Genomic DNA, 27,812 nt, shown 5'->3' with positions numbered 1-27,812 from the left:
TGGATGCTGGGACGTGCCTGCTGGCCTGCTTAGGGGCGCTCGACGCACAGCAGATGCGTCCATAGACCAAGTGTTGGCTTCCACCTCTGGGCTCTCTGTCATTAATCTAGAGTCTCTCAGACTAAAACCCTGGGGATACTGAGGTAGCCCAATATGGAATGTTGCATAGCAACTGAAAAACACAAGCGCGTGGACGACACTGGTATTGAAAATGTGTGCGAAGGACACGGTTCTGTCTGCCCATCCCAGCACCCTGTGCCAGCCGTGGGTATGATGACCACAAGAGTCGGGCTGAGCAGCAGCCTCTGGCCCAGGGATGGATGGCGAGTGGCACAAGCCACCAGTAGGACCCAGCAGAGCCCTTCCCTGGGGATGTTTCCTAGGTGCTGGGGCCGGGCAGAGCCCTTGCCCCTCTAGCGGCTAAAATAGAAGGAGGCGGGTCTGGGGCTGCTTTGAGCTCCTCTCTGTGTCCTGGCGAGAGCGCAGCTCTGTGGCAGGAGGGATTAGGCAGCCCCACCACATAAGTACAATTCTTCTCCTTGCTTGTGAGGGTTGACTGGATGTGTCAACTTGACTGCGCGACAGGGGGCCCAGATATTTGGTCAAACGTTATTCTGTGTGTGTCTGTGAGGGTGTTTCTGAATGAGATTAACATTTGAATCAGTAGACTGAGTGAAGCAGGTTGCCCTCCCTAATGTGGGTGGGCCCCATCCAATCAGTTGAAGGACTGAATAGCACAAAAAAGCTGAGTAAGAGGGAACTCCTCCTGCTGACTGGTGAGCTGGGGCATGGTTTCTTTCTGCCTTCAGACTTGAGCTGAAACATCGGCTTGTCTTGGGTCTCGAGTCAGCTGGCTTTCAGACTGGAAGTACACCTTCAGCTCTCCTAGGTCTCCAGTGTGCCGACTGCAGATCTGGGGACCTCAGCCTACATAATCGCACGAGCCAATACCTAATAATATGTATAGATATTACTAGGACAGATAGACAGATCTTGATAGATCTCTATCTATCTATCTAATCTCCTATTTGTTCTGTTTCTCTGGAGAACCCTGACTAATACATTTTATTTCTAATTAGGAAACAGATTAGGAAAGATTAATAAAACGTACAACCTTACAGTTAAGTGTAGTGTTGGGCTTTAAATTCCAAAGTTGATTTTCTTAACCATTACACCGTACTGTTTATATTCATGTAAAAGTAAAAACCCTCGTATCCAAAGGGCAAGTCGCCACACTTAGGCTCGTTTCTGTCGGTTTTTTACTGACCCCCGGCACATACAGCCCGCTCCACGCCCTGCACAAGGAGCCCAGGACTGGGATTGTCTGCTCCCGCCCCCGCCCTCGTCCGGCCTGGAAGCTCCTGGGAGGATCACCCCTCTTCCTTGCAGAGCCCTCTAGGGCCTCCATTTCCTTCTGGGGCCAAAAGCAGATACTGCCTGAGTACAAGTGGTCGCTTCCTGGGCTCTGAAACTCACACTGACCCCTCTCCTGGGGCCTTGCTGCTTCTCATGCCATGGTCCCTCCGTTCGCTGTGGCCAGCCCTGGCCCCTGGTGGCTTTCTGCGGAGACTGTCTGTGTCCAGGGTCCCTGACCCATCCCTGGTTGTGGACAGAGCCTTTGCAGGAGCCCTTCTGACGGTATTTGCTGTGTGCCTGGCGGTGTGCCAAAGAGTCTATAGCCGTCTTTCCAACTGCCACGTGCCTGGTGCCAGCAGACTACCGTCCCCACGCTCGGAGGAGGAAACAGGCCCCCTGAGGGGCGTGAGTGCGGGGCTGCCATCAGGACAGAAGGCCCCTAAACCTGGGCTCCTGGAGACCACTGGGTCCTTGGGATGATTCCTGGTCACTTCGGGGAAGAGCGAGAGGCCAAAGCCAAGGATCCAGGGCAGTGTGGGTGATAACGTGGGGTTGGCGGGAGGCCGGACGGAGACTCCCGAGCAAGCTTGGGCGCGGGGCGGAACTGGAGCGAGACGGTGATGCTGGGGAGGCAGGGAGCGACCCTGCGCCGAGCCAGCGGCAGGAGCTCGGGAGAGGTGCCCGGCCGCCCGCTGTCCCAGGAGCGGCCAGGGGCCGAGATCCAGAAGGTCCTGTCCAACAGATGCTGATAAATGCGGGCGGGCACAAGGTGGAGCACACCCCTGCGGAGTCCTCGTCTGGGTCCTGCCAGGCGCTCCGTTCCCGGGAAGCGCTGAGGGGTCAGATGGAACGCTCGAGAATCAGCCCCTTGCCCTGGGCTTGGGGGAGGAACACTAGCGGAAACGTCATTTAGCTCATCTCGGCGGGCCCTGCCCGACAACGGAGGACACAGCGACCTTGCTGAGGGTTTACAGCCGGCGCCGAGCAGCCGCAGCCCGGGGCGGCCTCTTCCACGCCCCTTCCTGTGGTCGGCCTTCCCGGCGGACACCGGGGCGTCTCGGCAGAGGGTGCACTTGGCCCCGCCCCACCTCGCCCAGGCCCCGCCCCATCCCGGCTCCACTCGGCCCTGCCCCACCTCACCCAGGCCCCGCCTCAGCTCGTCGGCCCCGCCCACCTCACCCAGGCCCCGCCTCGGCTCCAGTCGGCCCCGCTCCTCGGTCCCGGCCCCGGCCCCGCCCCCGCCCGGTGGCCGCACGTGCGCCGGGGACAGGCGCTTGTGGGCCACCTCCCAGACGGTATAGGGCGGCCTGGAGGACTGCCGGGCTCTGCTCTCGGTGGCCGCCTGCTAGGTCCGGAGCGGGCATCCGGGTCCAGCTTCGGCGCTGAGGCTGCAGGACGACCCTGCTGGAACACAGGCTGACCCTGCCGCTCCCGCGAAGCCCTGGGGGCTCTGCTCGCTGCTCTGCGGCCTGGCGCGGTATTACCGGGGGAAAGGAGCGGGGAGAAGGCAGGTTTCCCGTCTTTCAGGAAGAGAGGCCTGAATCCCAGGGCACCACAGGGCGACTCAAAGAGGTGACTTGGCCCCTGAAACTGATGTCCAGAGACAACCTGACCTCCAGCCCCTTTCCCCGGAGTGGCTTTCACCCAGAGCGGGGGGCGCAGGGCAGGGAGTCCACAGGACTTGGTGGCCGTGGGGCCCTGGGAGTGTGGCCTGGGGAGGCGAGGACGCCGTCTCAGCGGCAAGAGGAGGAAGCAGGGAGGCAACGCTCGGAGCTCCAGTCTCGGGAGGCGCCGGCAGGGAGCAGGCGCAATGCCTGCCGACATCCAGCAGACCTCTTCCCTGGACCACAGGGGCTGGGCGTCCGGGAGCTACAAGGCACCCCGACAGATCTGAAAATCGCCAAAGCCATGACCCAGCTGCAGCCGTAGTGGCCCACCTGTCAAGAGGTGGACACCTGGGCCCCACCTTCCCAGGGCTGGGGCAGCTGTGAGGGCCGATCGACTGGCAGACCAGCAGTGGCAATGGGCAGGAGCCCCTTCCTGCAGGTGGCCACCACCAAGTGCAAAGGCAGGTGAGCAGGCACCCGGGTAGGTCCGAGGGCTTGTCCCATGGAGATTCTGCTACACGCATTCTCTAGATACGTGAGGGAGCCAATTTCCAGAGACCCCATGCCCAAGGCGAGGGGGAGGGGGGCCTGTGCCAGCCCTGCCCTCCCTGCCCTCTCTGGGTCTCTGCATCTGGAAACACCCATTTTGGGGCACCTGACTACTCCCTGGCTACGGCTACGGGTAAGTCAGGCACCCTTGGCCTCAGTCGCGGGTGAGCTCAGCCTGCCCACGAGGCCCCAGGAGACTAAACAGGGCACTGGGTAAGGCCGTCACTCCTCTCCAGAGACAGGCCCTTAGGGACGGGAAGCAGCCCATGGCCTTGCCCAGGCAGGAGTGGCTCCTGTTTCCATCAATTAAAAAGGATTTATTGGGGACACCGGCACGCGGCGCCAGCCAGGAAGGGTGAGGAGGCAGAGCACTGCCTCCAGAACCCGCCTCAATCCCCGGCTGCGCCAGCGCCCCTCCCAGCTCAGCAACGGCCTCCTGTGCCCACTACTCCCGGTAGTGGACCCTCTGGTGCTGGATGAGCTGGGAGCTCTGGCCGAAGGCCTTGCTGCAGGCGCCGCAGGCGAAGGGCTTCTCGCCCGTGTGGGTCCGCAGATGCCGGAAGAAGTGGGAGCGGCCACGGAAGGCCTTGCCGCAGTCGGGGCACTCGTAGGGCTTCTCGCCCGTGTGGATGCGCTGGTGCTCGATGAGCACGGAGCTCCAGATGAAGGCCTTGCCGCACTGGCTGCAGGCGTAGGGCTTCTCGCCCGTGTGCAGCCGCTGGTGCCGCACCAGGTTAGAGCTCTGGCTGAAGGCCTGGCCGCACTCGCCGCACTTGTAGGGCTTCTCGCCGTTGTGGATACGCAGGTGCTGCGTGAAGTGCGAGCTGTGGCTGAAGGCGCGCCCGCACTGGCCGCACTCGTAGGGCTTCTCGCCCGTGTGGATGCGGTGATGCTGGATGAAGCCCGACCAGCCGCGGAAGCGCTTGCCACACTCGTGGCAGGCGTAGGGCTTCTCGCCTGTGTGGATGCGCTGGTGCTTCAGCAGCAGCGAGTTGTACTTGAAGCTCTTGCCGCAGGCCTCACACTGGTGCGGCTTCCCGCCCCGCGGGCCGCCCTGCCGGGCCCCGAGGCCCGCACCCGGGGCGAAGCTGCCCCCCAGCTCGGCGGCCCGCTCGGGGCCACCCTCAGTTCCAGAGGCTCCCTGTGGCATGAGCGTCATTCGCCAGGCGCCCCTCCTCTGGGAGCAGGGCATGGCCCCTGGCGGCTGGCCTGCTGGCCGCTCCAAGCTGGACTCCTGCCCAAAGCTGTCCCCACACTTGGGTCTATGGGGAAGGCTCCTCAGCAGGGTTCTCAGCACGCCCCCATCCTGGTCCTCCTCATCTTCAGGATCGTGTGGGTGGGGAGATGGTGGAGCCTGCTCGGGCTCCGACTCGGAATCTGAAATGAGAAATGGGAGCAGTGGATAGGTCCACCCACCCACCAGCCCGTCCCTCTACTGGGTCCCTACGATGCCATTCCTGATGAAGAGACCAGCAGAGGGTGCCACAGGGCCGGGGACCAGGGCGAGAGCAGACCTGGGCGGTAAGGCCCGACAGGAGAATCAGACTCAGAGCAACGCAGCCAGGCCCCCATGCTCCAAAGGGTGCTGCCCAGACCCCCAGGGTGTGGGGTGTGGGAGGCTGCTGCTGCCCCCTCTCCACAGAGGCGCCTGTGCTGAGGCTCTGCAGGCCCATGCCCTCCAGAGCTCCTCCAGGGACTGCCTGAGGTCCAGGTGGCAACCTCCTCTCAGTTCAGCAACGCAGCCCACCCAGGCACCTCCTGTCGCTGCTGCAGGGAGGGTCTACTTCCCAGGGCCCCCACCTCAGACACCTCCAGGATCTCCTGGGTGAGGGGTGGAGAGCACAGTGCTGACCATGAGAGGCGGAGACCCCATGGGGGCATCCCAAGGGCTTCTCCTGAGGGAGAGGTGAGGGTTGGGGGGAGGGGTGGAGAGCAGCGAGGGGTTGAGGGCCTGGGTTAGCACAGCCCCAGCCAGGCCTGGCGAGAGGGGGATGAGGACCACAGCTTGATTTAAGGGACAAGTAGAGGCCGAGGGCACTACACAGAGAGAAGAGGGGCCCAGGATGACTCCTTGGCTGCTGGCCTAGGGGGGCAGTGGTGCTGAGTCGCAGTCTGACAGGCAGGTGGCTATGGGGGTCTGGGCTCAGCGGAGGGGTCTGGGCCGCACTCAGAGCCTCGGTAAGTGTCAGTGAAGGGACTGGGACCGAATGGGGGAGGGGCCATGGGGGGCAGAAGTGAGCTCCGAGCCAGGGACAAGCAGCGCCCAGGATCCTGGCAGCGGTGGTGCCCAGAGGCACGCATGCGACAACCAGGGGTGAATGCGCTCCTGGGCTGCCCCAGATTGCGTTCTGCTCACTCACCTGGCCAGCAGGTGTCTCGGCTGATCTGGACCTCCTCCACATCTTGGAGATCCAGGTCCGACAGCTCCTCCTCCCGCGGTGGCTGGGAGAGCACCTCAGGGCTGCAGCTGGGAGACCCTGGGGGGCACAATGGGGTTGGGGCTCATCTCCCCCACTCTTGAATCCACCCCAGGGCTTGCCTGGCCCCCTGCAGGATGCCACCCGCTCCTGGGTCACACTCCCCAACGCACACCTCCTTGCCCTCCTGGCAGCTCCCTGGGGCCAGAGCTGAGACCCATGAAGCCACTTAGGAGATGGGTGCGGCCATGTGACACCCCCTTCCTGAGAGCGAGGGGCCCCAAGGTGCTGCTTGGCTGCGCTGGAATGTGTGTGGAGGTCCTAAGTCAAAGCCACCTCTGGGCCTGTCAGATGCTCTCCCAGCCCCTCCCCAGGGTGGGGCAGGCCTAGGAGTGCAGGCCTCTCCAGGCTGCGCCCCTCACTGCCCCACCCCGTGCCCTCCCCCTACCCCGTTGCTCAACCACCATCTCTGAAGGCCCAGGGCCTGGCTGGGCTGAGTTCTGCCAAGTGGACAGGCTGATGCCAGCTCCGGTCTGCTTGTGTAGTCCCGTCCTGAAGTGCCATCCCACGATGCTCAGTGCTGTGTCCCCCCAAGCTGGGTGCCTCTGACACAGGGACAGTGAGGCCTGGATGTGGAAGGCCACCCTCACTAGCAACAGTGACAAGCGCGTTCCACCTCGGCCAAGGCACCAGGCCTAGACTCAGGTGGAGGCCACACTGCTGGGGCTGGCCCTCCAGGGGGAGGGGGAGGAGGCTGGGCACACCCTGGGGCCAGGAGGGCAGTGGGCACTTTTTTGGCTGGAAGCTTTCCTTGTTTGTAAAATGGCACGGAAGGTGCGTGCTTGGGCCTGGAAGTGGGGAGGAGTGAGCTGGGGTGGGGCACGACCAGTGGGCACCGAGTTCCTGTCTCGGGCCACACAGGCTCCCACCCACGTCCTCCTCCATCGCTTGCTTTGCCCAGACTGCCCCTCCTGCTGCAGGACTCTGGACCAAACCTTCCAGAACTCGCTGGAAGCACGAGCTCTGGGGGCTGCAGCCTTGGGGTACTAGTCCCCAAGGAGCCCTTCGGCCAGCCCAGTGCAGCCCTGGCTCCAGAACTGTGTCTCTGGGAGGAGCAGGGAGGGAGCCGGGAGAAGAGAACTGTGACCTGCCCACTGCCCGCCCGCACCCCAGCCCTAACCTTCGTGCTCTGGAGCTTCAGGGGGGTGGCCTTAAGCTCCGCTGCACAACCCCAGCTTCATGCCCACCCTGCCCCCCACACCCCCCCAGGAACTGGGCCAAGTCCCCTCTGTTCATGTTGCTCCCCTCACCCCTCCAGATGACAACGGCTCCCTCTCTAAGGATGTTCTCTGCTCCCCCAGCACCCTTGCATCCAGCACTGTGCCCAGCCACAGAGGTTTAGAAACTGGTTCTTTTTTTTTTTTTTTGGTGAGTAAGATCAGCCCTGAGCTAATATCCGTGCCCATCTTTCTCTACTTTATTATGGGACGCCGCAGCAGCATGGCTTGACAAGCAGTGCGGCGGTGCGCGCCCGGGACCTGAACCTGTGAACTCCAGGCTGCCGAAGCAGAGCGCGCACACTTAACGGCTTGCGCCACTGGGCCGGCCCAAAAACTGGTTCTTGAAATGACTACGTGTGTGAGGTGGATGTGGGACATTCTGGGACCCAGGCCTGGGGTGAGCAGGACCCAAGATTCTCAGGGTGGACCCCCTGGAACACTCTATCTGGCCCATCTCATGACTCTGGTCTGGGAGGCCCGGGCTCCAGAAGGCCTGGCCTCACTGGCTGGAGGGCCCTGGGTAGGTTCCTGAAGCACTGAGGTCTTTCCTGAGAAGCATCTGTGGCACCCAGAGCACGGAGGAATCAACCCGCAGAGGAAATGAGCTCGAGAGACTGCAGGGGGTGGTCTCTGCCCTCAATAACAGCCTGGATGTGGGCCCAGCTCTCCACGCTGGGCCTGTCCCCCTGAGGAGGCATGAAGGCTGCCCCTCTCCTACCTCTGGCCACTTCCCTGGGCTCCATCACACCTTGGCCACCTCTCCTCCAGCAACCACACACTCCCAGCCCTGCCCCCCACAAAGGCAGCCCCTCTAGGGCCTGCCCGGTGGCCCCACACCTCTCTTCTTCAGGGTCAGCCCTGGTTGTTTTTCTTGTGGGCAGGGTCCCCCCACCCTTGTCTCTGCCCTGGCACAGTGAGGGCTGAAGCTGCTGGCTGCAGCCCACTCCCTCCCACTGGGCAAAACCCGGGCACTTTAGGGCACTTGGATGTGGCTCAGGGGACCCAAGCCCGGCCTTCTGGGCTCTTGCTGCCCGTGGCTGGTAGAGACCGGGTCACGGGCAGCCCCACTTTGCATGGGCTCTGGGACCTGCATCCTGGGCAGCAACCTTGTTATCCTGCAGGACCAGCTCGCTCAGCATGTCCTTCAGAAAGCCCCTCCCCCTCCTAGGTCCGCCTCCCCAGGAGAAGGAGCCCCAGCTTGCTGGGCCCAGTGCGGGGTGGAGGGCGGGGGCTTGAGTCAGACTAATGTGGTCTGAATCCTGCTGGCCTCCCCTGGCTCACGTCTGGGCTTCCGTGTCCCCATCAGAAACATGGGGACAGGAGGTCCTACCTTGCCAGGCTGTCACGAGGGTGACATGAGAGACTGGAAATGAAATGTGGGCCTTGAAATTTAGACTGCATAAGGGCCGAGGAGCATGGCCCACAGGTGGCTGGGAGCCCTGAGCAAGGTCTCAAAACCGTCATGGAGGGAGAGGCAGCAGGGCCAGCAAAGGCCTGCACAGTTTATGTGCTGGATGGGGTCCGGGCGCCTTCCATGCAGCACCCAGCTCCATACCCACGGCACCCAGCCGGCCCCACCACAGGGACAGGCAAGGGGCCAGGAGGGTTCCTGGAGCCGGGCACAGCACAGGGCTTGGCTAGGAGCTCCCATCCAGGTCCTGGGTTGACCTGGGGTGAATCCCATATTCCCGAGCTGTGTGACTTCATGCCACCCCCTTGACCTCTCTGGGCCTCACTGTCCTCGTCTGTCAGTGCCCATCAGGGAGGGCTGTCCGTGAACATCAAGATAATCCACACACAGTCCTCGGCAGAGCCCGGTACACAGCACAGCTGCTGCTCGACGAATCTCAGCTATCATGACATCACTCGCCATAATGCCGAGACCCACCAAGAGCGAGAACCCTGGACACAAAGCGGGTCCAGCCCTGGGCTCAGTGCCAGCTCCTCAGAACAGTGGTGCAAGCTGCCAAGATTTGCCCTGAGTGGGACAGAACACATCTGGGCCCTACTCCCGGCTGTCACCAGCTCATCTGTGTCCCCAGCTGTGAGAGGAGTGAGGCCAGGCCTCCTGTGGAACGTGGGGCATGGACGAAACCCCTGGGACTCCCTGACGTCCGAGCGTGAGCAGGGCCAGGGGCACCGTGTGCCACGGGGCTTGGACATCCTCCCGACTGGTGGTCTACTTCCACGCCTCGACACCCCCAGACCCTGCTATGGGGTGGGGCAAGGCCGGCGCCTCCATCCCTGCAGGCCCCTGGGGGCCTCCAGCCACTTCGGCCTGCCCAGGACTCTGGACGTTATTTTCCTGGCATGGGAGCAAGGACTGGGAGAGGCAGGTGAGACAACTCTCCCGTCACAGAGGCCCGGCCACGGAGGCTGCTTTCTTCACCCTGACGCCTCCAAATAAACGCAGTCCTAGGGGACTGTCCCCTAGGGAGCCATTGCTCACGCAGCTCAGCCTGTAGCCTCAACCACTGCAGCCCAAGTCCCGACCAAGCCTGAGGGTGCGGGCGCCCCAGGCCCCGCGTAGCTGCCTCGTTTCCCGCCCGCCGTGGTGGTGGTGCCAGATGGATGGTGCAGGGGGTGGGGGGGTGTGGAGTGCAGCACCAGTGCAAGTACCGTGTTGATGACCGTGGAGGTGACGCCGGGCCTCATGGTGGTGGGCTCCAGGTGTCCCCGGTGACTCGAGACTGACAGGGGATGGGACATGAGGGGGCTCCCGACTGTCCCCCGGGGCCGCCATCTTCCCCAAGGCCTGCTGAAGGTGTGCACACCTGGGGAAAGGAAAACCGTGGCAGGATGAGGGGATGGGGGGGTCAGAGGAGGGTAGGAAGGCGGGGGCAACGCCAGCTGCCAACCACAGGCGAGCTGGAGGGTCCTTCACTGGTGAGAGGAACGAGGATGCCAAGAGGTAACATGCAGCCCGAGTGCGAGGCGATTCCGGTCTCCGGTACGTTTATTCCACTAGCACACCTGCAGGGACCGAACGGAAGCTCTTGTCCCAGCAGTGGCCCGGAACGTCCTCCCAACCCACAGACTCGCCCACAGAGAAGAGCACTGGTTCTCCAGGAAAACCTCTCGCACCACAGCTGGGGCGGATGGCCCTGGGGGAGGGTGAAAAGCTGGACCTTGCCTGCTGGAGCATGAATGTTTCAGATTAAATCTTGACTAGACGTTTCCTGAGAGGACAACCTTCTTCCTCAGACCCCACCAGGCCCTCAGACACTGCAGGCTGAAACCTGCCACTGCCGGCCCATCCTCAGCGCTCTGAGTCTTCTGTGGGGTCAAAATACTTTTCTCTAATTTGGTTTGCAAGAATGACTTGACCCAACGTGAGGATCTTTCTTTCACTCTGTGGTGAAATAGGACTCCTTATTGGGGGGTGAAGAAGGGGACAAGGGAAGGACAAAACTTAATGCACATTCAGCAACAGCCACTGACAGTTCTGCTTCAAGGAAGCAGGGAGGCAGCCCCAACAGGGCTCCTCGCCAGTGCCCGGCCTTCTGGGTCGGCTCCCGGCAGACCTCATCCCCTCCCCTAATGACGAGAAGGGCCACGGGCAGCCAGATGAGTGGACACAGGGTGGGGCTGCAGTGGTGACAGCCGAGTGCAGGTCCTCCATCCCCTACGCCACTCTTTAGTTACTCGGTTAACTTCCCGTGGACTTATCTGGGAAAGGGCACCCTCACCCCTACCCGGCTGTCTGAGCGGAGGCGGCGGTCACTCGGGGACGCGAGCACAAACTCCGAGCGCAGGTTCCACGCCCACGCTGCTGCAACTGGCTGAAGGCGAGGGGACACAGATGCCACCGCCCAGGAGCAAACCTTCCTCCGCCCCCTCTCTTCCCAGCTGGGAGCCTGTGCCCGTGGGAAAGGGCCGATCTCGGGGCGCCTGGCGGCAGGGAGAAGCCTGGCCCAGATGAGGTCCAGCGCCCACTCCCCGGCCGCGGACCTCGGACATCGGACCAGAGGCTTCTCTGAGCCTCAGTTTCCCATCTGCAAAGTGGGCATAACGACGGCTCCGGTCCCCGGGGTTCCGGGCGCTTGGGGAGGCGCCCCGCAAACGGACACCCACGACCGCCAGGGGCCAGCGCGCCCACTGCGGCCCACCCCGCGGAGGCCTCCTCTGCTCTCCGGGACGACGGGCGCCCCCCGCGCCCCCTAGGCCGGGCTCAGGCCAAGGTCAAGCCGGGCGGGGCGGGGCCGACGCGCCCCCACAGCCGCCGCTGCCGCAGCCGCCCGGCACCCACTCACCTTCGGAGCGGGAGGTGGCCGCCCGCGCGCCAGCCGGAAGTACGCCCCGCCCCTCTCGCCCGCGCGCACTTCCGGGACGCTCTGGGCGCCCGGCGGCCCGCCGCCTCGGTGGCCGCGCTGCAGAGGTGACCGGTCAGCCCCTCGGGGGCAGCGGCCGGACTGGGGCCTGGTGTGGGCGGTGCCGGGAGATCCACCCGCCCCAGGGTGTCCGACTTGCAGGCAGGACGCAGGCCCCGCCCGGACCCTGCGAAGTTCAGTCGACGGCGCCCTGGGGCTGCGTTGGGGCGGGGCGGGCTGAGGCCAGTGGGGCGGGGCGGGGCGGGGGCGGGGCCTGAGGCCAGTGGGGCGGGGCCTGAGGCCGGCGGGGCGGGGCGGGGCGGGGCGGGGGCGGGACTGCCTCGGGGCGCTGGAACCGTGTGCCGCAGGGATGGAGCCGTTGCCTGCCCGTTGCTGCTGCAGTGTGAACGGTTGAGGTTCCCCGTCAGTACACTCGGGCGGACCCTCGCTGCGGAGTAAGAGCCGAATCTTACACGCGAGGTGCCACAGCAGGGTGCTTCACCCCTGGAGTTCTCCTGTCGGCAGTGGGTGTCAAATTCAGTGGACAAGGCTCACCCAAATCCTCCTCAGTATGGTCTTTCTCTCCTTGGGATGTTTCTTACGGACGGCGGTCATTTGCTGGGGAATTTGCTGAAGAGATTCTCTTTTTCTCCCTTTTCTGGGGTGTCTTGAATACTCCTCTAAACTGCCCATCTAAACATGTTCCCAAACTCAAGGGCCTGAGGGATGTCACAGATGTTCCCAAAATTTTCTCATCGAATTCTTCTTCCTGGATTTCCTGATGTTCATCCAGAGTCTCTCTCTCAGCGCTGTTCTTACAACCTGAAAAAGAGAAAATTAAGCGTCACTCTGTCTGGTTGGGAAAAGCCAACAGCTGGGGGAGGATTCCATGCAGCTGTCCAGCAGGGATGGATGTCCAGCAGGGTTGTTTGCCTGCAGCTACCCCTGAGCCTGGGCAGGTAGGTGCCTAGAATACAGTCTGGGAGGAGCCACAGCCAGAGGGTCCCCAGCTGGAGGGGTGCTCAGGACAGGGAGGGAGCCCAAGCCTGAGGATCTTGTCAGGGAGGGAGGGACATCTGGCCCCAGGTGGGTGCCCAGGCAGGAGAAAGGCTGCATGATGAGGGACATGTGAAGGATCAAGCGAGTGTGTGGGGAGGGGCATCCTTGGTGGGTGCAAGACCAGGATGGGAGCTGGGGAAGGGCCTGCACCTGGAGCAGCCGGTTCCTGCCAAAGACTAAAGGTGGAGACAGTGGAGCCACTCCCTCCACCAGCCTTGCTCACCGCTGGGTCCCAGCCCCGGAGGCTCTGTAAGAATTCCCCCTGCTCCCCTCTTCCTGACCTAGTGCCAGGCCCTGGGCCACGAGCTGGGGTGCAGCGGGGAGCTGGACAGGTCCCTGCCTTGATGGAGCATGTGGGAGAGAGCAACCAACCACAAGCACACCTGCACTACAGACGTGGTGAGAGCTGTAAGGAGCCAATGGGGGCTTAGAGAGAGTGTCCTGGAGGGTCCCTAAGGAGGAGACATCAGGGGAGAGGGAGGGAGAGGGAAAGTTAGGAGAGGAAGGCAAGCTACTTACACAAAGGCTGCAGGTATGAGTATTCAAAGCAGAGGAAGAGCACGTGCAACGGTCCTGAGGCATGAAAGAGCGCATGGAGGATTCGGAGGAAGACCAGGCAAGCTGGAACATGGAATGAGGGGAGAGTGGAACAAGCTGGGCAAGCGGTCTTGAAGCCGTGAGGAGGAGCCTGGGTTTCATTCTCAGTGCCCCAGGAGCCAGTGAAGGTCCTGAGCAGGGGAGTGAGGAGATGGACGTACATTTTACAATCAGTTTGGGGCTGTGGGGAGGCAGGAAACGAGGGGAGATGGGTTAGATGGAGGGGAGGCTGGGGGCTCGTCTTGGGAACAGAACTGCCAGCACATGCTGCTGGCTGGATGTGGGTGTGCAGAGGACTTGGGCCTCAGGCTGGAGTGTGGCTGGAGGCCCACCTTCTGAGAGGGCAGATGGCCAGGGAGGAGGAGGGGCTTGTGATGGAGGCACACACAGCCGAGTTCTGTCCTGGACGTGTTCTCCACCAGAGTGGACGCGGCGCACCAGTGCCCCTTTTAGTCTGCCCCTCACCCTCTGTGGGCCCGGCCACCATGTCGCCTGCTGGGTTGGTTTCGGCGGGGTGAGGGCACCCCCGTTTCCTGTGAGGGTTGGGAGACCTGGGGGCTCTCTTACTCCTGTGGACGCTTAGCCAGTCCCCATGTTTTCCGCCCGCCTCTGCCCCTCCTTCAGGGGGACCCAGCCCCCTGTCCCTGAGCCCTGCCAGGCTCCTCGGGCTGAAGGGGCACCTCAGGTGCTCAGGTTTCTGCCGAAAGCTGCCTCTCCTCATTTTCCCGCGTCTGAAACCTGGCCGACAGCGCTCACCCTTCCCTGTCCTTGTGACCCGTCCCTGTAGCCCTCACCCAGCTTCGCGGGTCTGAGTGGGACCCCCACCCTCAGCCGGGCCTCCAATGCTGGGCGTCCTGCGTGCTGTAGGATGCTGACCCGCTTCCCTGCCCCCACCCACCAGACACCAGTAGCACCTCTCCCCAGGGGTGACAACCAAAAATGTCCCCAGAATTGCCAACGCCCCTTCTGGGGGACAGAATTACCCCTCGTGAGAACAGCTGCTCTGAAGAAGGCAAAGGGCGCAGAGGACAGGACAGACCCGAGCTCTTCAGAACTCAGGACCAGCCAGGGTGACCGTCCAAGGAAGCAGGCAGGGGGCCTCCCATATGCCCTCCAGGGTTATGACTGCGGGCCTCGAGCACTGACAGGTCCTATCTCAGTTTCCCAGGTATCTAGGGCCGGAGAGGCATTGTCTACAGAGGGACACGTGTTTTGTCACGGCCAGCGGTCACTCCCATCCTAAGTGAGCAAATTCCTTTTCTCATTCCTTTTCTCTTAATGAGTTTGGTTAATGTGAGGCAGCCCCCAAGAGACACATCCGGAGGCAGTGACCAGTGGGTGTCTGGCTCTGCAGCCAGGCCCTGGGCTGGAAGGCAGTGGTGCCTCCCTGGGGAGTCTCGCCTGTACCCCTAAACTGCAGGGAGATCAACAGAACACGGGGAACAGGTCAGAACAGATGTTTATTACAGGAGAAAACAGACACCCACAGGCCGCAGGACAGGACGCATCTGGGAAGAACACGGGAGGCAGCCGGGAAGTGACGCGGGGCTGGCACAGCTGCCGGCGGGACTGAGAAAACACCACAGGGACTGGCAGCCAAGAGAGAGCATCTGCCCGAAGTGTGGGGTACTTCCTCTCCGGGGACAGAAGGGAGGAAGATGTTGTAAAGCGGAAGTTCAACAAATTCAGCTAGCTGGAAAGTTAAATTTCTGAACAGTAAAGATGACAGTGGGAAACACTAGACTAGGGAAAGTGTCTGCACGGCTGGCCCATGGCCACCAGCTGTGGGCCAGAGCGCTGACCACCCAGGGCCGGTGACCCACCAGGGGGATGTAAGGAGAGTTCCAACTCGCCGAGTGCTCGGGCTCACCCGGAACGTCACACGGTGAAACCAAGCGGCACGGACACCACAGATGGACCAGACCGGATGCCATGTGGTGAGGCTGCAGTGACGCGGCTGACACAGGGCACGCGAGGTGAGACGGGGACGCAGTGTGACCAACGCTGGGCACTCCCGGTGCCGAGACTGAGGTGCACATGGGGCTGAGGCACCCAGGTGCTCACCCCCCAAGATGCCGTCTTCAGGCCTCGGACGCCCAGGCCTCGAGTCTGCAGGGGACTGCGGGCAGCAGTGCCAAGCCCGCCTGTGGCCAAGCCTGGATCCGGCGGGACTGGTCGGGGAGGACCACCCTCTCTGTGATTGGCTGAAGAGGCGGCTGGCATTTGTGAGGAGGAAACCAGAAGGCGGTGAACTCCGAGCTCGGCACACAGAGAGAGGTCCTTGAAGGCACAGGCTGCCACTCGGAGCAGAGCCCTGTCCTTGTGCAGGTGGCAGACCTGGAGCCCACCCCAGCCTCTTCGCGGTGGGGCCCACCCCGTCCCCCAACCCGTTCCCTCTCCCGTCCCAACGCTGCTTCCCTGGCCTCAGAGACACCCCCTTCAGCCCTCCGTCCCAGCTCCCTGAGAACCCTGCCCTCACCACGACCTCTCTCTGTCCCCTCCAGAGCAAATGTCCAAGTGTTCCCAGCACCATGGGCTCCTGCCGCGAGCACCACGACCCGGGAGCCCTGGGCCTTCCTCCCTGGTGCTGAGGCTGCAGGTCCTCTTACTCTGCAGCACATCCTGGTGTCTGACTCACTTGTAGAGGAAAGGAATGATCACATCTTGGTGCCCAAATTGGGGCCAAACACCAAAGGTCATTAGAAATAGAGCCCAGGTGGCACCCTGGTGCCCACAGCCTCCCTAGGGTGCAGTGAACCCGGTGGGGGCAACCAGAGGCCAAAGTCACTGGTCAGCCCCCTCCCCCTGTGGGGAGAGGAAGCAGAGCCCCACCTGTTCTGTGGCCCTCACTGTCCGCCTCCCCCAGCGCCGGCTCCCACCTTCCCTCAGATCATGGCCAGGACAAGGACCACAGGGACAGATGCTGGCACAGCTCACAGAATGCCGGTGTGAAGGACGATCGACGTCACATCCCTGGGACATCTGCAGGTGTCCCCGGGTCTGGTTCAAAGTCCTCTGTGGCCTTTGCCCTGACGCCAGGTCATTCTGGAGCCATCCCAGCGCTCTCCATGCCAGACCAGGCATCGGGCGAGAGCCTGGCCGGGTGGACGAGGTGCCCTGGGGTGTTTCTGTAGTTGATGCTTTAACAGTTTTCCTGCAACAAGAACGTAAGAACGGGTGCTCAGCGGGGTGGGGACACCCTGAAGGTTTTTGCGGGACATTCTCTGAACACTGAGAAAGTTCTTGACGGCCTGCGGGTGTTTCTACCTGGAGTGCGTTCCTAGAACGCCCAGTTGGAGGAGAGAAGCTGAGCGCTCCCACTGTGAACTGGTGAACCTCTGGGAAGGCTGGAGAACCACAAGAAGGCTCCCTGCAGTGATTCTAGTTTTGGAGTGTCAGTGCTCTCATGGGGCCTCTCAGATGAAACGCTTCCCTCTACTCACCCTGGGCAGGCGTCTCCCTTGAGAGCAGACTTTCTGCTGCAGGCTGCCCGTCCGGCAGTGACAGCCCCCACGGCCGTGTCCCCACCTGTCCATCAGCACAGGGATGCTGGACGAGGTCTCCTCTCTCCTCACCCACAGCCTTTCTCTTCTCTTCCTTCTTGATCTCTGTTCCTCCTTGGAGCTCAGGAACGTGGGATTCTTGTTAGTTTTTAGGCTCCTTTATATGCATGTTTCATCAGAAACTTCTTGCTTTGGGGGTGATCTGCTCTCACAACCTGAAAAGGATGAGAAATACCTTTTGAATAAATACAGAAGTGCAATTATTACCGTTCCTTTGTTGGCAGAAAGCCCACTGTGAAGTAGGGGACTGGCTTTGATCACGTGGAAGCTGGTTCTTGCCAAGACAGTGGCCAAGAGGTCAGATGGAGGGAGGGAGGGGAGGGAGTGTGTAGCTTAACCCGTGGACCCCAGTCCTGGATGGCAACAGGATCGTGAGGAAAGTGCTTCTTATTTTTTAAAATCTTAAGAAAGTTGGGAAATATATCAAACACACATGAACTCAGGGTGTACGTGATGTGATGAAATTACAGCGATGGATCAAACACCAATTGCCCTCCATCCAGTGGGGCGCCTGCTGTCTGCCGAGCCCCTCTCCTGCATCTAGTGTGGCCGTTCTTTTCTCTCTGGCTTTCCTACGTCTGGACCCCACACGGCACACTGTCTGGTTCTGCACTTACAGTCACTAAATCAGACTGTGTCTTCTGTGACTGACTCTTGAGATCCACAGACGCTGATCTGCTTCTCCACTTCACTGTCGAGGCACATTTGGGTTATTTCCAGTTTTTCTGACATTCCACATGCACCATGAATACTACTGTACCTTTCTCCTTGGGCGCGTGTACAAAAGTTTCTCTAAGGTTTATTAATCAGTGAAACTTCTGGGTTAGCAGGGTATGCACATCTTCAACTTGCCAGAAAATGCCATTTTTGTTGCTAAAATGGATGACAGCTTTTTTTTTTTTTTTTTTTTTTTTTGGTGAGGAAGATCAGCCCAGAGCTAACATCCATTGCCAATCTTCCTCTTTTTGTGCTGAGGAAGACTGGCCCTGGGCTAACATCTGTGCCCATCTTCCTCTACGTTATATGTGGGACACTGCCACAGCATGGCTTGATGAGCGGTGCATAGGTCCGAGCCCAGGATCTGAACCTGTGAACTTCGGGCTGCCGGAGCAGAGCACGCCAACTTAACCACTACATCACCGAGCTGGCCCCCTAAAAGTGCATTTTGTTAATAGCATATCAATTTCAATTGACTTCTTCCATTGTGCTACAATACACATAATATTTATTATTTTAAATGTTTTGTAAGTGTACAATTCAGTGGCATTAAACATTCCCAATGCTGTGTGCCCATCACCACTACCTATACCCAAAACCTCTTCATTATCCCCAACAGAAACTCTGCTCCATTATACTCCCCAACCCCCCTCCTCCAGCCCTGGTAGCCTCCATTCTGCTCTGTCTATGCGTTTGCGCAGTCTGGGTCCCTTGTATAAGTGGAATCATACAATAATTGTCCTTCTGTGTCTGGCTTCTTTCACTCAGCATCGCGCTTCCCAGGTTCATCCATGTGGTGTGTCAGTGCCTCGGTCCTTTTATGGCAGAACAGTATTCCACTGTGTGGACGGACAGGATTTTGTTTATCTGCTCGTCTGTTGATGGACACTTGGCTTGTTTCCACCGACGGCTACTGTGAACTATGCTGCTATGAACATTTACGTAGAGTCATCTGTCTGAGTCCCTGCTTTCAACTCTTCTGGATATGTACCTCAGCCGGCTTTTGTATATTGATCTTCTAGGTGACAACCTTGCTAAACCCTTAATAATTTCAATAGTTTGTGATTATTTTCAGATTTCTAGGTGGACAATAATATCATCTGCCAATACTGACAATTAGGGTTTTCCATTCTAATCTTATGCACGTCTGTTATTCCTCATCTCAGTGCCCTGGCTGGAATCTCCAGTCCAATGCTGACTAGAGCGGTGACAGCCAGCACTGTCTTGTTCTTGATTTCAAAGGGAATGCTGTTTAACATTTGATCCTAAGGTAGAATGTTGCTATGCGTTTTGGTAGATATTCTTTATCAGGTTTAGAAAATTCCATTAAATTCCTTATTTATGAAGAAATATTAATCATGAATGGATGTTGAATTTAGGAAATATTTTTTGCAGCCATTGAGATGATAATATGGGGCCCCTCTCTCCCCTAAATCTGTTAGTGTGAGAAAGCACATCAATGCTGACCCATATTTGCCTTCCTGGAGTAAACCTAAGCTGGTCAGGCTATGTTATCTTTTTGTGTGCTGTTGGGTTTGCTAGTATTTTTTTTTCTGATTCATATTCTTTAGTCAACTTTTTGAGGTTTAATTTATGTACAATAAAATGTGCCCATTTTAAATACAGAAGGCAGTGGACCTTTGACAAATGTATGCGCCTGTGTAACCACCGCTGCGTGGAGACAGAGAACATGTCAACCACCCGATGGAGGTCCCCACGCCTTCCGCACTCACTCCCTTTACCTCAGCCCCAGCATTTGCTGGCATTTTGTGTGGGACTTGTGCATCAATGAGCATGTGACACTGCGCTGTAATTTTGATGTCACACTCAGCCTCATACAATAAGGTGGGCATGTGTCCCCTTTCTGTCTCTGAGTCCTGTAAGAGTGGAGTTGTTTGTTCTTGAACTCACCTGTACCCCACGTGGACCTGTGTGCTTCTGGGAAGGCTGTGTACTACAAGTACACTCTGTCCAGTGGCGAGGGGACTTTTCAGGCTGTTTCTTCTGAGTTGGCTCATCACTCCTCTTCCTTCTAACAACCACTTCACCCGAGTTCACACTCACTGGCTCGGCATTTTATCTTTTCAATCTCGGATGGATCTGCGTCTCCCTCCCCTTCTCATTCCTAATAATTTATTTGCTCCTTCTTGTTTTCTTGATCCTATTGCCAGAGAATTTCAATTTTAATGGTCCTTTCGAAGAACCAACTGTGACCTTTTTAATGCTCTCCACAGTATTCATTCCCATTAGTATTATTAATTTCTGTCCTTTATTATTTCCTCCCTTCTACTTGGAGTTTATTCTGTTGTTCTTTTTATAACTTTTAAAGTTGGATGCTTGGCTTATTGATTCCCAGCTCTTCTGCTAATTCTAACACAAGCATTTAAGGCTACATGTTTCTGTTAGGCTTCGGCTGCACCCAGAAGTTCTGACAGTCAGATTTTCATTATCACTGAGGTTTAAGTATTTTATAACCTTCTTTATGTTTTCCCTTTGACTCAGGTTATTTAGAAGGTTTTCTGTTTCCTGCAATGTGAGTTGCATTTGAACAACAATAAGATAAACATCAAAACAGAGATTAATCTGGAAGGTTTGGCTTCGGTGCTTGGCATGTTGTGACGTCACGATGGCTAACTGAGGAGAAAGGAGAACGGAGCCCGTCCGTCTGCGCCAAATGACAGGCGACAAGAGAGGTCGCTCGCTGATTTTAGTTTGATTGTGTGATTTTTCTCATGACTGTAAACTGTATTTTTTTTAAATTTCCAAGTGTATTTTCTTTTAAGTATTTTTCTGTCGTTGTTTTCCAGGCTGACTTAGTTGAAGTGAGCTGCAGTCTTCTCCTGGGAGACATCAAAGGCCATCAGCGTGCATGGCCACCTCTCATCCACGTGAACAAATGTCCGCCCCACCAAGAACACTTACCTGTGACAAGAGCTGACGTTCAGGTGACAATCAGGTGAGCCAGCCCTGTACTCAGGGCTTCACAGAGGAAGTCACGGAATTAGGTTGAGCACTGCCAGCGCCCCCACTTCACACCTGAGGAAACCGAGGCACAAGGAGGTTGAGGATGCACCCAAGGCCCCACATCCCCAAAGCCTGGGGGCCAGGTTGGTAACCCCTGCCTGAGAGCCCTGCTCTTCACCACCCGCTTCCTCTCTAGGAATCAGAGACATCAGATGAGAACATGTGTTTTCTCTTCTAACAAACTGGTAAGGATTAAAACCCACCTGCCCTGCCGGAGAGGCCAGGGTAGACCTGCTGTCCGTGTGCTACTGGGCCACCTACGAGGCACAACCCGGAGGAAGGCATTTGCCAGGATGATCTCCGCCTGTCATTCTGCTTCTGGGACCCGTCCTGTTGGCCCTAAGCATGGAAAAGATAATTATCACAGCTTATTTATAATGATCTAAACCAGAAACCAACTACATGCCCTATTAGGAAATAAACAGAATAAGTCAACTTTTCTAACAATGGATCATTATGTAGCCATAAAAAATAATGCTTCCCACTGGTAATAACATGGAGACATAACAATATAGAAAATGATAATTTTCTGTAGTATATATATTGTAATATGTGATATATGTTACATAACAATGTTATGTATAATAACATGTCATAGTATATTATAATACTATAATAAATAAAAACCAAACCAAACCAAAGCAGGTGCAGATACCCCAGGGACGTGTGAGGGCCGTGGCCGTGGCCGACGTCCGTGTGCCCACATCCCATCCTCCCTGGCGCATCAAGACAAGCAGCAGAGCCTGCTCTGAGCATCTCCCTGACCCCCTCCCCATGGTTTCTTTTTTTTTTTTTAATAAATTTTATTTATTTATTTATTTATTTATTTATTTTCCCCCAAAGCCCCAGTAGATAGTTGTATGTCATAGCTGCACATCCTTCTAGTTGCTGTATGTGGGACGCAGCGTCAGCATGGCCGGAGAAGCGGTGCATCGGTGCGCGCCCGGGATCCGAACCCGGGCCGCCAGCAGCGGAGTGCGCGCACTTAACCGCTAAGCCATGGGGCCGGCCCCTCCCCATGGTTTCTTTACAGCTCCTGCACCCAGCTTTTCCCCACCAACATTTAGTTCTGAAGGGCTCTAAGACTTACAGGATAGGGGGTGAATTCTCACATACCCCACCGTTCATCTAGAACAGGCCAATTCTGGCCCGCCACCTGTTTTTGTAAATAAAGCTTTATTGGCACACAGCCACACTCATTTGTTTCTGTTCTGTCTGTGACTGCTGTCACTCATCACAGCTGAGTGCAGTAGTGACAGAGACCTGATGGCCGCAGAGCCAAGAACGGTTATTATCTGGCCCTTTACAGAAAAAGTTTGCCAACGCTGCTCTAGACTCAGGGCTGACTGACGCTGGGCCAGTTTGCTCTGTCACTCTCAGTGTATACACGTGTGTTGTTATCACTGCTGCTTTCTGAACATTTGGGAGTAAACTGCAGACGTCATGACTCTGTGCCCCTGAAAACCTTGGCGTGCATCTTTCGTGACAAGGATGCCGTCTGGCATGGCCGCAGGCCATGATCCAAGCGGGGAACTTTCAAAGTGATGTGGCCCTGCCACCTAGTGGACACTATAGACCCAGGTTTGCCAAATGTCCCAGTAACGTCCTTTGTGGCAACCTTCCCACCCAGGATCACACACCGTGTGTCTCCCCTAAGCCAGCCTCTGGCACCTCTTCTGGAACAATTTCGCCTCATCAGATGTCCATTTCTGGGACTACAAGAGCTGGATCACAGGTAGCAGTTTATGCCCTCACCCTCGGGCCGAGCTGAGTCGGGTGTGGGAGGAGGGCCTGCTGCGCCATGGAGCCAAGGCACCCAGCTTGGAGAGAGCTGTTATAACCTCATAGCTTTTAGAAAGAACAAAACTCTGTTAACTTGGAGAAACATTTCCATCGGGCGCACTCTGCCCTCTGTCGTCTGTGACTGCCCGATGGAGGAGCCCTGCTCCACCCTTGGGGCCTTCTTTCAGGAAGGAATCCCCAAAGACTACGGCCATTATTACTTTTTTAGCTCCAAACAGCTGAAAACATAGACATCAACATTTTCTTAAGAAAAAGCCATATTACCTCCTGGTTGACAGTCACCTTGTCTCCCCTTATAGTGTGTCAAAATTCTAGGACACACCTCACCACCCTGGAGAGCCCAGAGCCCCATCCAGATCACTCCTGGAGGGAAACCAAGGGCGGGCACAGCACATGGACTTGACCAGGGCATAGGATGGAACTTGGGGGCCAGGCACGGAGAAGCGGAACTAACCTGAACAGAGAGCTGGCTCCTGGGGGGCAGGGGCAGACCACCTCGTGTCTGAAGGGCCACACGGTAGACACAGACTGGATCGCAGCTGCCATCAGGGTCCCAGGGCCCCCACCACATGGCCAGGGCAGGACTCTCCCACGGTGGCAACATTTAGGTCCTGAGGAGCCGTGTCCCGAGTGGTCCATCTGGGTAAGTCATGCTGCTCATCTGAGATGGTGGCTGGGCTGGAGGACACACAGAGGGTCCAGTTCCGGTGGACGGGGAGCTGAGTTCAAGGACTGGTGATTCAGCCCAAGGACGGAAGCCAGAGAACAAACCACAGGACCGTCACCGCAGCCAGCCAAGCAGGGATGGCGGGTCCCCGGTGCTCACTGCAGAAGCTCAGGGCCACAGGCCTCCTGCCAGGCTGCATGGGCATGGGCTCGGGACCCAGTGGGCCAAGAGTGTGCAGACCAAAGGAGCAGGGGAGAGGGCCGAAGCCTGAGTGGACGCCACAGGCAGGGGTGGCAGAGGGAGGCACCAGGCCACTGGCAAACGCCAGGTGCCTCTGCCACTGGGCCGTGCTCCGAGTCTGCGGCCCGCCCTGCCAAAAGCAGTTCATACACGTGCCATCTCTGGTGCTGCATCTGGGAGGCGCTTGCACGCCATCACAGTGCCTTGATCCACAGAGATTCTCTGGACTAGAAAGGTCTTTAACCACACACGGGCATTCGCTTACCTAATGGGTTGATTTTCCTGGTGTCAACAGGGACCGACGAGTAAAGGCGCACCGAACCCATTTCTCACGGACCTGGCATCAATCAGACGCTGAATGAGAAGGGACCACAGGGACAGGCCTGCCCAGGGTGGTGCTCGGCGGACAGCTTCCCCACACTTAGTGCTTCCTCTGCGGGTGACATTTCCGATGGCGAATAAGACACGAGCTGTAGGCAAACCAAACGTCTTCCCACATTCCTTACATTCATATGGTTTCTCTCCAGTGTGAGTTTGCTGATGTTTCAGGGGATTAGAACCGCAGTTAAAGGCTTTTCCGCATTCACCGCATTTAAAGGGCTTTTCTCCAGTGTGGATTCTCTGGTGCTTAGTGACGTCGGAACTGTGCCTGAACGTCTTCCCACACCGATCACATCTGAAGGGCTTCTCTCTAGTATGCACCCTCTGGTGGCGGATATGATCTGTCTTGTGCTTAAAGATGCGTCCGCATTTGCTGCATTCATGGGGGTTCTTTCTCTGAAAAGGAATGAATACAGGAACGCCCTCAAAGTCATCTTTAAATGAAGCATCGAAGTCATCAAATATGTGTTCTTCATCGTCAGGATTCAGGCCGGGCTCTTTACTGGGCTTTTTAGCCAAAGTGGAGCTCTTGTTGGGCTGACTGTTCCCAGACACTTTCTCTTGTTCGGAAGTGTCCTTTGGCACATTTACTTCTTCCTTTGGGGTCTGGGTCTTCCTTTTTTTGCCTGTGCGCTTTTCCATCTCTCTCTGTTCCCAAGAGGGAGGAAGGACCACCGGAAGCCAGTAAAGGCTAAAGAGAAAGGCCAGGGGCAAAATTCTCCAGTCTTACATAAGAATTTCTTTGTCACCCCACCTCTTCAGAAAGGTCTTGCTTTAGACATAACTCTTCATTTTTCTGAGCTTGTAACTGAAGCTATGGAACAGAAAATCTGCAAGAGAAGGCAGAGCACCACCAATCCTTTTGCTGCTGGAGCGAGCAAGGCCATGAACCTTAAACAAGTGTCTGGAAAAAACACAGCCCTGAGCTCTTTCAGCGCTGAATTACTAAGGGACAGACAGACAGGAGGGAGTGCGGGAAGGGGAAGGGGGCGGGGGGACATGGGAACATGGCCCACTCCCCTTCCCTGCTCACGTATTCCCACTTGGACGTCTAATGAGCGCCTCAAACCGGATGCAACCTGACAGAACACTTGATTTCCCCAGAGCCCTGGCCAACTCACTCTTCCTGGTTTTCCTTGTCTCGGTAAGTGGCATCATGGTTTACTCACTTGCTTACCAAAGAATTCTTATTCCTCTGCCAGGGGCCAGGTCTCCACATCTGTGTCCAGTAGGACTTGACGTGTACCATGGACCAATGACTGCCATGTGGCCTCTGGAGTTTTTCCCATCCTTCCTCCACTTCCTGTATTTGGGACCAGACAAGGCACTTTTGGGCTACAGGAGCCACATGTGCCCCTCATGGAAGACTCCCATCACCCGCAGCCTAGATTCTGAGCTGGATGAAACTCGGGGTTGGCTCCCTGTGGGTGCCCCTGCTCCCATCCTTGCCTCCCGGCCCTCCCTCTTGGTCCATTCTCCACACAGCAGCCAGTGAACGCCCGTCACAGTCCTGCTCAAATCCCCAATGGCTTCTCTCATCCTTACTAAGCCCTACACACTCCTGCCCCTGCCCCATGACAGGCCCTGGCCCACCCTGTACTCCCCTTCAGCCATCAGCCTTTCGATTCCCCAAACATACCTAGTCCTTCTTGCCTCAGTGCCTGGTTGCTTTCAGAATCAGGCCCTGAGAGCAGGTGTTCGAGGGGCTGGCCCCTCACTCATTGAGCTCTGCTCCAAGGGCCCTTCTCACAGAAGCCTCCCTGACCCCGACCAGACACTGCCCCCACTCCCTGTTCCTTACTCGCCTCTAGTTTTCCTTGTAGCACTTAACCTGAGCTAACTCATCCAGAGGGCCAGGGCCCCAGGTAACCATCAACTAGGACCTTGCTTGCGTTGCCTGAAAAATCGGATGTTCCATCCCTAATTCCACTTAAAAGCATCCCAATTTCACCACAGATTCAAACAGGAATCGGTCGGTCCCAGCAACAGGTCAGGCATCACCACACAGCTTGTATTTCATTTGTTACGAACCCTCATCTATTTCTTTCCTATATCATTTCTGAGTTTCCTTGACCTGCCTCCTCTCTCAGTGCTAACTCATAGGATCCCAGCACAAAACTCGACAAACTTCAGGCTGTTTAACTGACAGTGAAAGAAATCTCCACCAGATTAGGAGAAAACGCTCTTTCCTCCAAGCTCCAAAGGAAGCAGATGGTGTTCTGAGTCCTCAAACCACCCTGCAGTGAAGCATCCCCCGGCCTGTGCCGGGTATCCTTATCTGCTAGGAGGGCGGTGGCCCTGACGGGCTCTTACCCAGAAATGTGGTGCTCGAGGTGATAATATTCCAAGCAACGTATGTTTCATGGTACAAGTACTGTGAATTCTTTGTCAAGTCAAAAGGGGACATCTGGGCTTTCCTCTTCTCTCCCAGGCACAGAGGCAACACATGAAATGACTGGGTGGATTTCCCATCTTGACAAGCAGTTTGAGAGTCCAGTTTCTTCTGAATGAAAATGTGTACATACACCTGACTTACCTTCGGTCCAACATCCCTCTCTGAGGGCTCCACTGGAGGCAGCTTCTGAGAAGGCCATTTTCAGCATCCGGTGGGAGCCAGAAGATGAAGGAAGGTGATCTGGGCTGAGGGATCATGCAGAAATAAGGGGGCACCTCTGCTGGGCCAGGCAGGGGGAACTAGGGCAGAGGAGCACAGCCCCACTCAACCAGGCTGGAGTTTGAGGCTGGGGTCTAGTTTTAGTAGGAAACTGATGTGAAAACCAAGAACCAACATGAAGCTAACCAACCCTGGTGCCCCTTGCAGCCCGCCACTCTCCAGGGCAGGCTGGTTCTGTTGACTCCATTTGATGGAGGAGAGTGGTCCCTGAACCCACTGAGCCTGACAACTGCCAGCCGAGGCCCTACATGGTGCTCCTCTGTGTTCCAAGTACTGCCCCCGACCAGGACACCTGTCACTCCATGTGTGACTCGTCACTGACACGGCAGTCTCCCCATGAGGCACAGGTTCTTGAGGACAAGGATCGTGTCTTTTTTATCCCTGAACCCCTGGATACTTGGCTAGAGTCTGCACATATCGGTGCTCAAGAAACATTCTAGATAACTGTTTTGTTTGTCCGACCCCAGCTGCCAGGTGCTCTCAAGGCAGCGACTGGATTTTCTCACTTCTCTAAGCGCTGTGCACACCAAGGAATAACAGTTGTTAAAGACGGAGCAGATCAGACATCATTGTCGCGGTCCCCTCATTTCACAAGCCTGTAGACATGAGCGGCTGCTACAGCCACACAGACAACTCAATCCACCTTGCAGAGGAGAGCCCGGGCGGAACGCCAGGGTGCTGGCACCTGCTGTGCAACTCCGGGGCTCCTCTACTCTCTCGGCCAAGCCTCCTGTAGCATGAAGCTGCGGGTGTCCGCCAGCAGCAGGACTCCGCAAACTCCTCACCCTAGCCATCTCCCCCGCTGCCTGCAGGAGCCTGCGTCTCTGAGAGAGACACGATCACCGAGGGGTTTGAGACCCAAGGGCAAACACGCACCCAGTGTGCGGGCCCCCGCCCGCCAGCGGCCACGCGGAGTGTCCAGGCCGAGGAGAAAGGCCGAGAGGAGAGGAGCGCCATGCGCCCCCGACCCCGCGCACGCAGGGCCCGGGGCCACGCCTTCGCCGCGGCCGCCCGGAGCTGGTTGGTCCTCGCGCAGCTTCGCCCTCCGCCCGCGGCGCCGGAGCCCAGGGAGGGAGGACGCTGCCCAGGGCGGGGACCCGCGCGACGCAGGCAGGACCCAGTGAGTCCCCGGCTGGAGGGCAGGGCGGGCGCAGCGCTCACAAGGGCCCGGGGTCGGAAAGGCGACCCCTCACCTTCTCGCGCCGGCCCTCGGGAAGATGGCCAGCTGAGCCGCCGGGCCCGGCGCCCACCCGAAAGGCCCGCCCTAGGCCCCGCCCCTCCCGGTGCCGCTGTAGGAGGAGAGGCCGGCCTCTCGGTGGTGCGCGCGGAGGCCTCCGCCCCGCAGTTGGTTTCGCTCATCCCGGCCCCGGCCCGCCCGCCCCCGGCTCGCCCGCCCCCGGCTCGCCCGCCCCCGGCTCGCCCGCCCCCGGCTCGCCCGCCCCCGGCTCCGCAGGAAAGGCCCGCCCCCATGTCCCGCCCCTTCCGGCCCCGCTCTAGGAGGTGAGGCCCCGGGCTTCCGGGTGGTGTGCGCGGAGGCCTCCGCCTCAGAGCCGGCTCTTACCATCCCG

General features: G+C 58.1%; 2 protein-coding genes across 3 annotated transcripts; both read right to left on the bottom strand.

Moving 5' to 3' along the window:
* Positions 1-2,618: 2,618 nt before the first annotated feature.
* Positions 2,619-11,746, bottom strand: LOC131419659 (zinc finger protein GLI4-like). Of its 2 annotated transcripts, none has more exons than XM_058565043.1 (4): positions 11,463-11,746; positions 9,829-9,983; positions 5,873-5,989; positions 2,619-4,889 (listed from the first exon to the last, which is right to left on the bottom strand). In XM_058565043.1, the coding sequence occupies exons 2-4, from the start codon at positions 9,950-9,952 to the stop codon at positions 3,958-3,960; spliced, it is 1,173 nt and encodes a 390-aa protein (XP_058421026.1). In that variant the 5' UTR covers positions 9,953-9,983; positions 11,463-11,746; the 3' UTR covers positions 2,619-3,957. The 2 variants fall into 2 exon arrangements, with proteins under 2 accessions (XP_058421026.1, XP_058421025.1); XM_058565042.1 differs by lacking the exon at positions 11,463-11,746 and adding an exon at positions 10,905-11,410 and having other exon boundaries at positions 2,620-4,889.
* Positions 11,747-14,616: 2,870 nt separating this feature from the next.
* On the bottom strand, positions 14,617-27,430 carry ZFP41 (ZFP41 zinc finger protein). The gene is given in 5 exon segments (XM_058565044.1): positions 14,617-16,893; positions 20,378-20,491; positions 20,683-20,818; positions 22,737-23,673; positions 23,676-27,430. Coding segments are annotated over 2 exon segments (600 nt in total). The 5' UTR covers positions 24,213-27,430; the 3' UTR covers positions 14,617-16,893; positions 20,378-20,491; positions 20,683-20,818; positions 22,737-23,610.
* Between the last annotated feature and the right edge of the window lie 382 nt (positions 27,431-27,812).

Source organism: Diceros bicornis, chromosome 21, assembly GCF_020826845.1.
Source record: "Diceros bicornis minor isolate mBicDic1 chromosome 21, mDicBic1.mat.cur, whole genome shotgun sequence".
Taxonomy (NCBI): Eukaryota; Metazoa; Chordata; class Mammalia; order Perissodactyla; family Rhinocerotidae; genus Diceros; species Diceros bicornis.
Note: the sequence above shows the minus strand (reverse complement) of the source record. Positions and strands in the feature narration are given on the sequence as shown.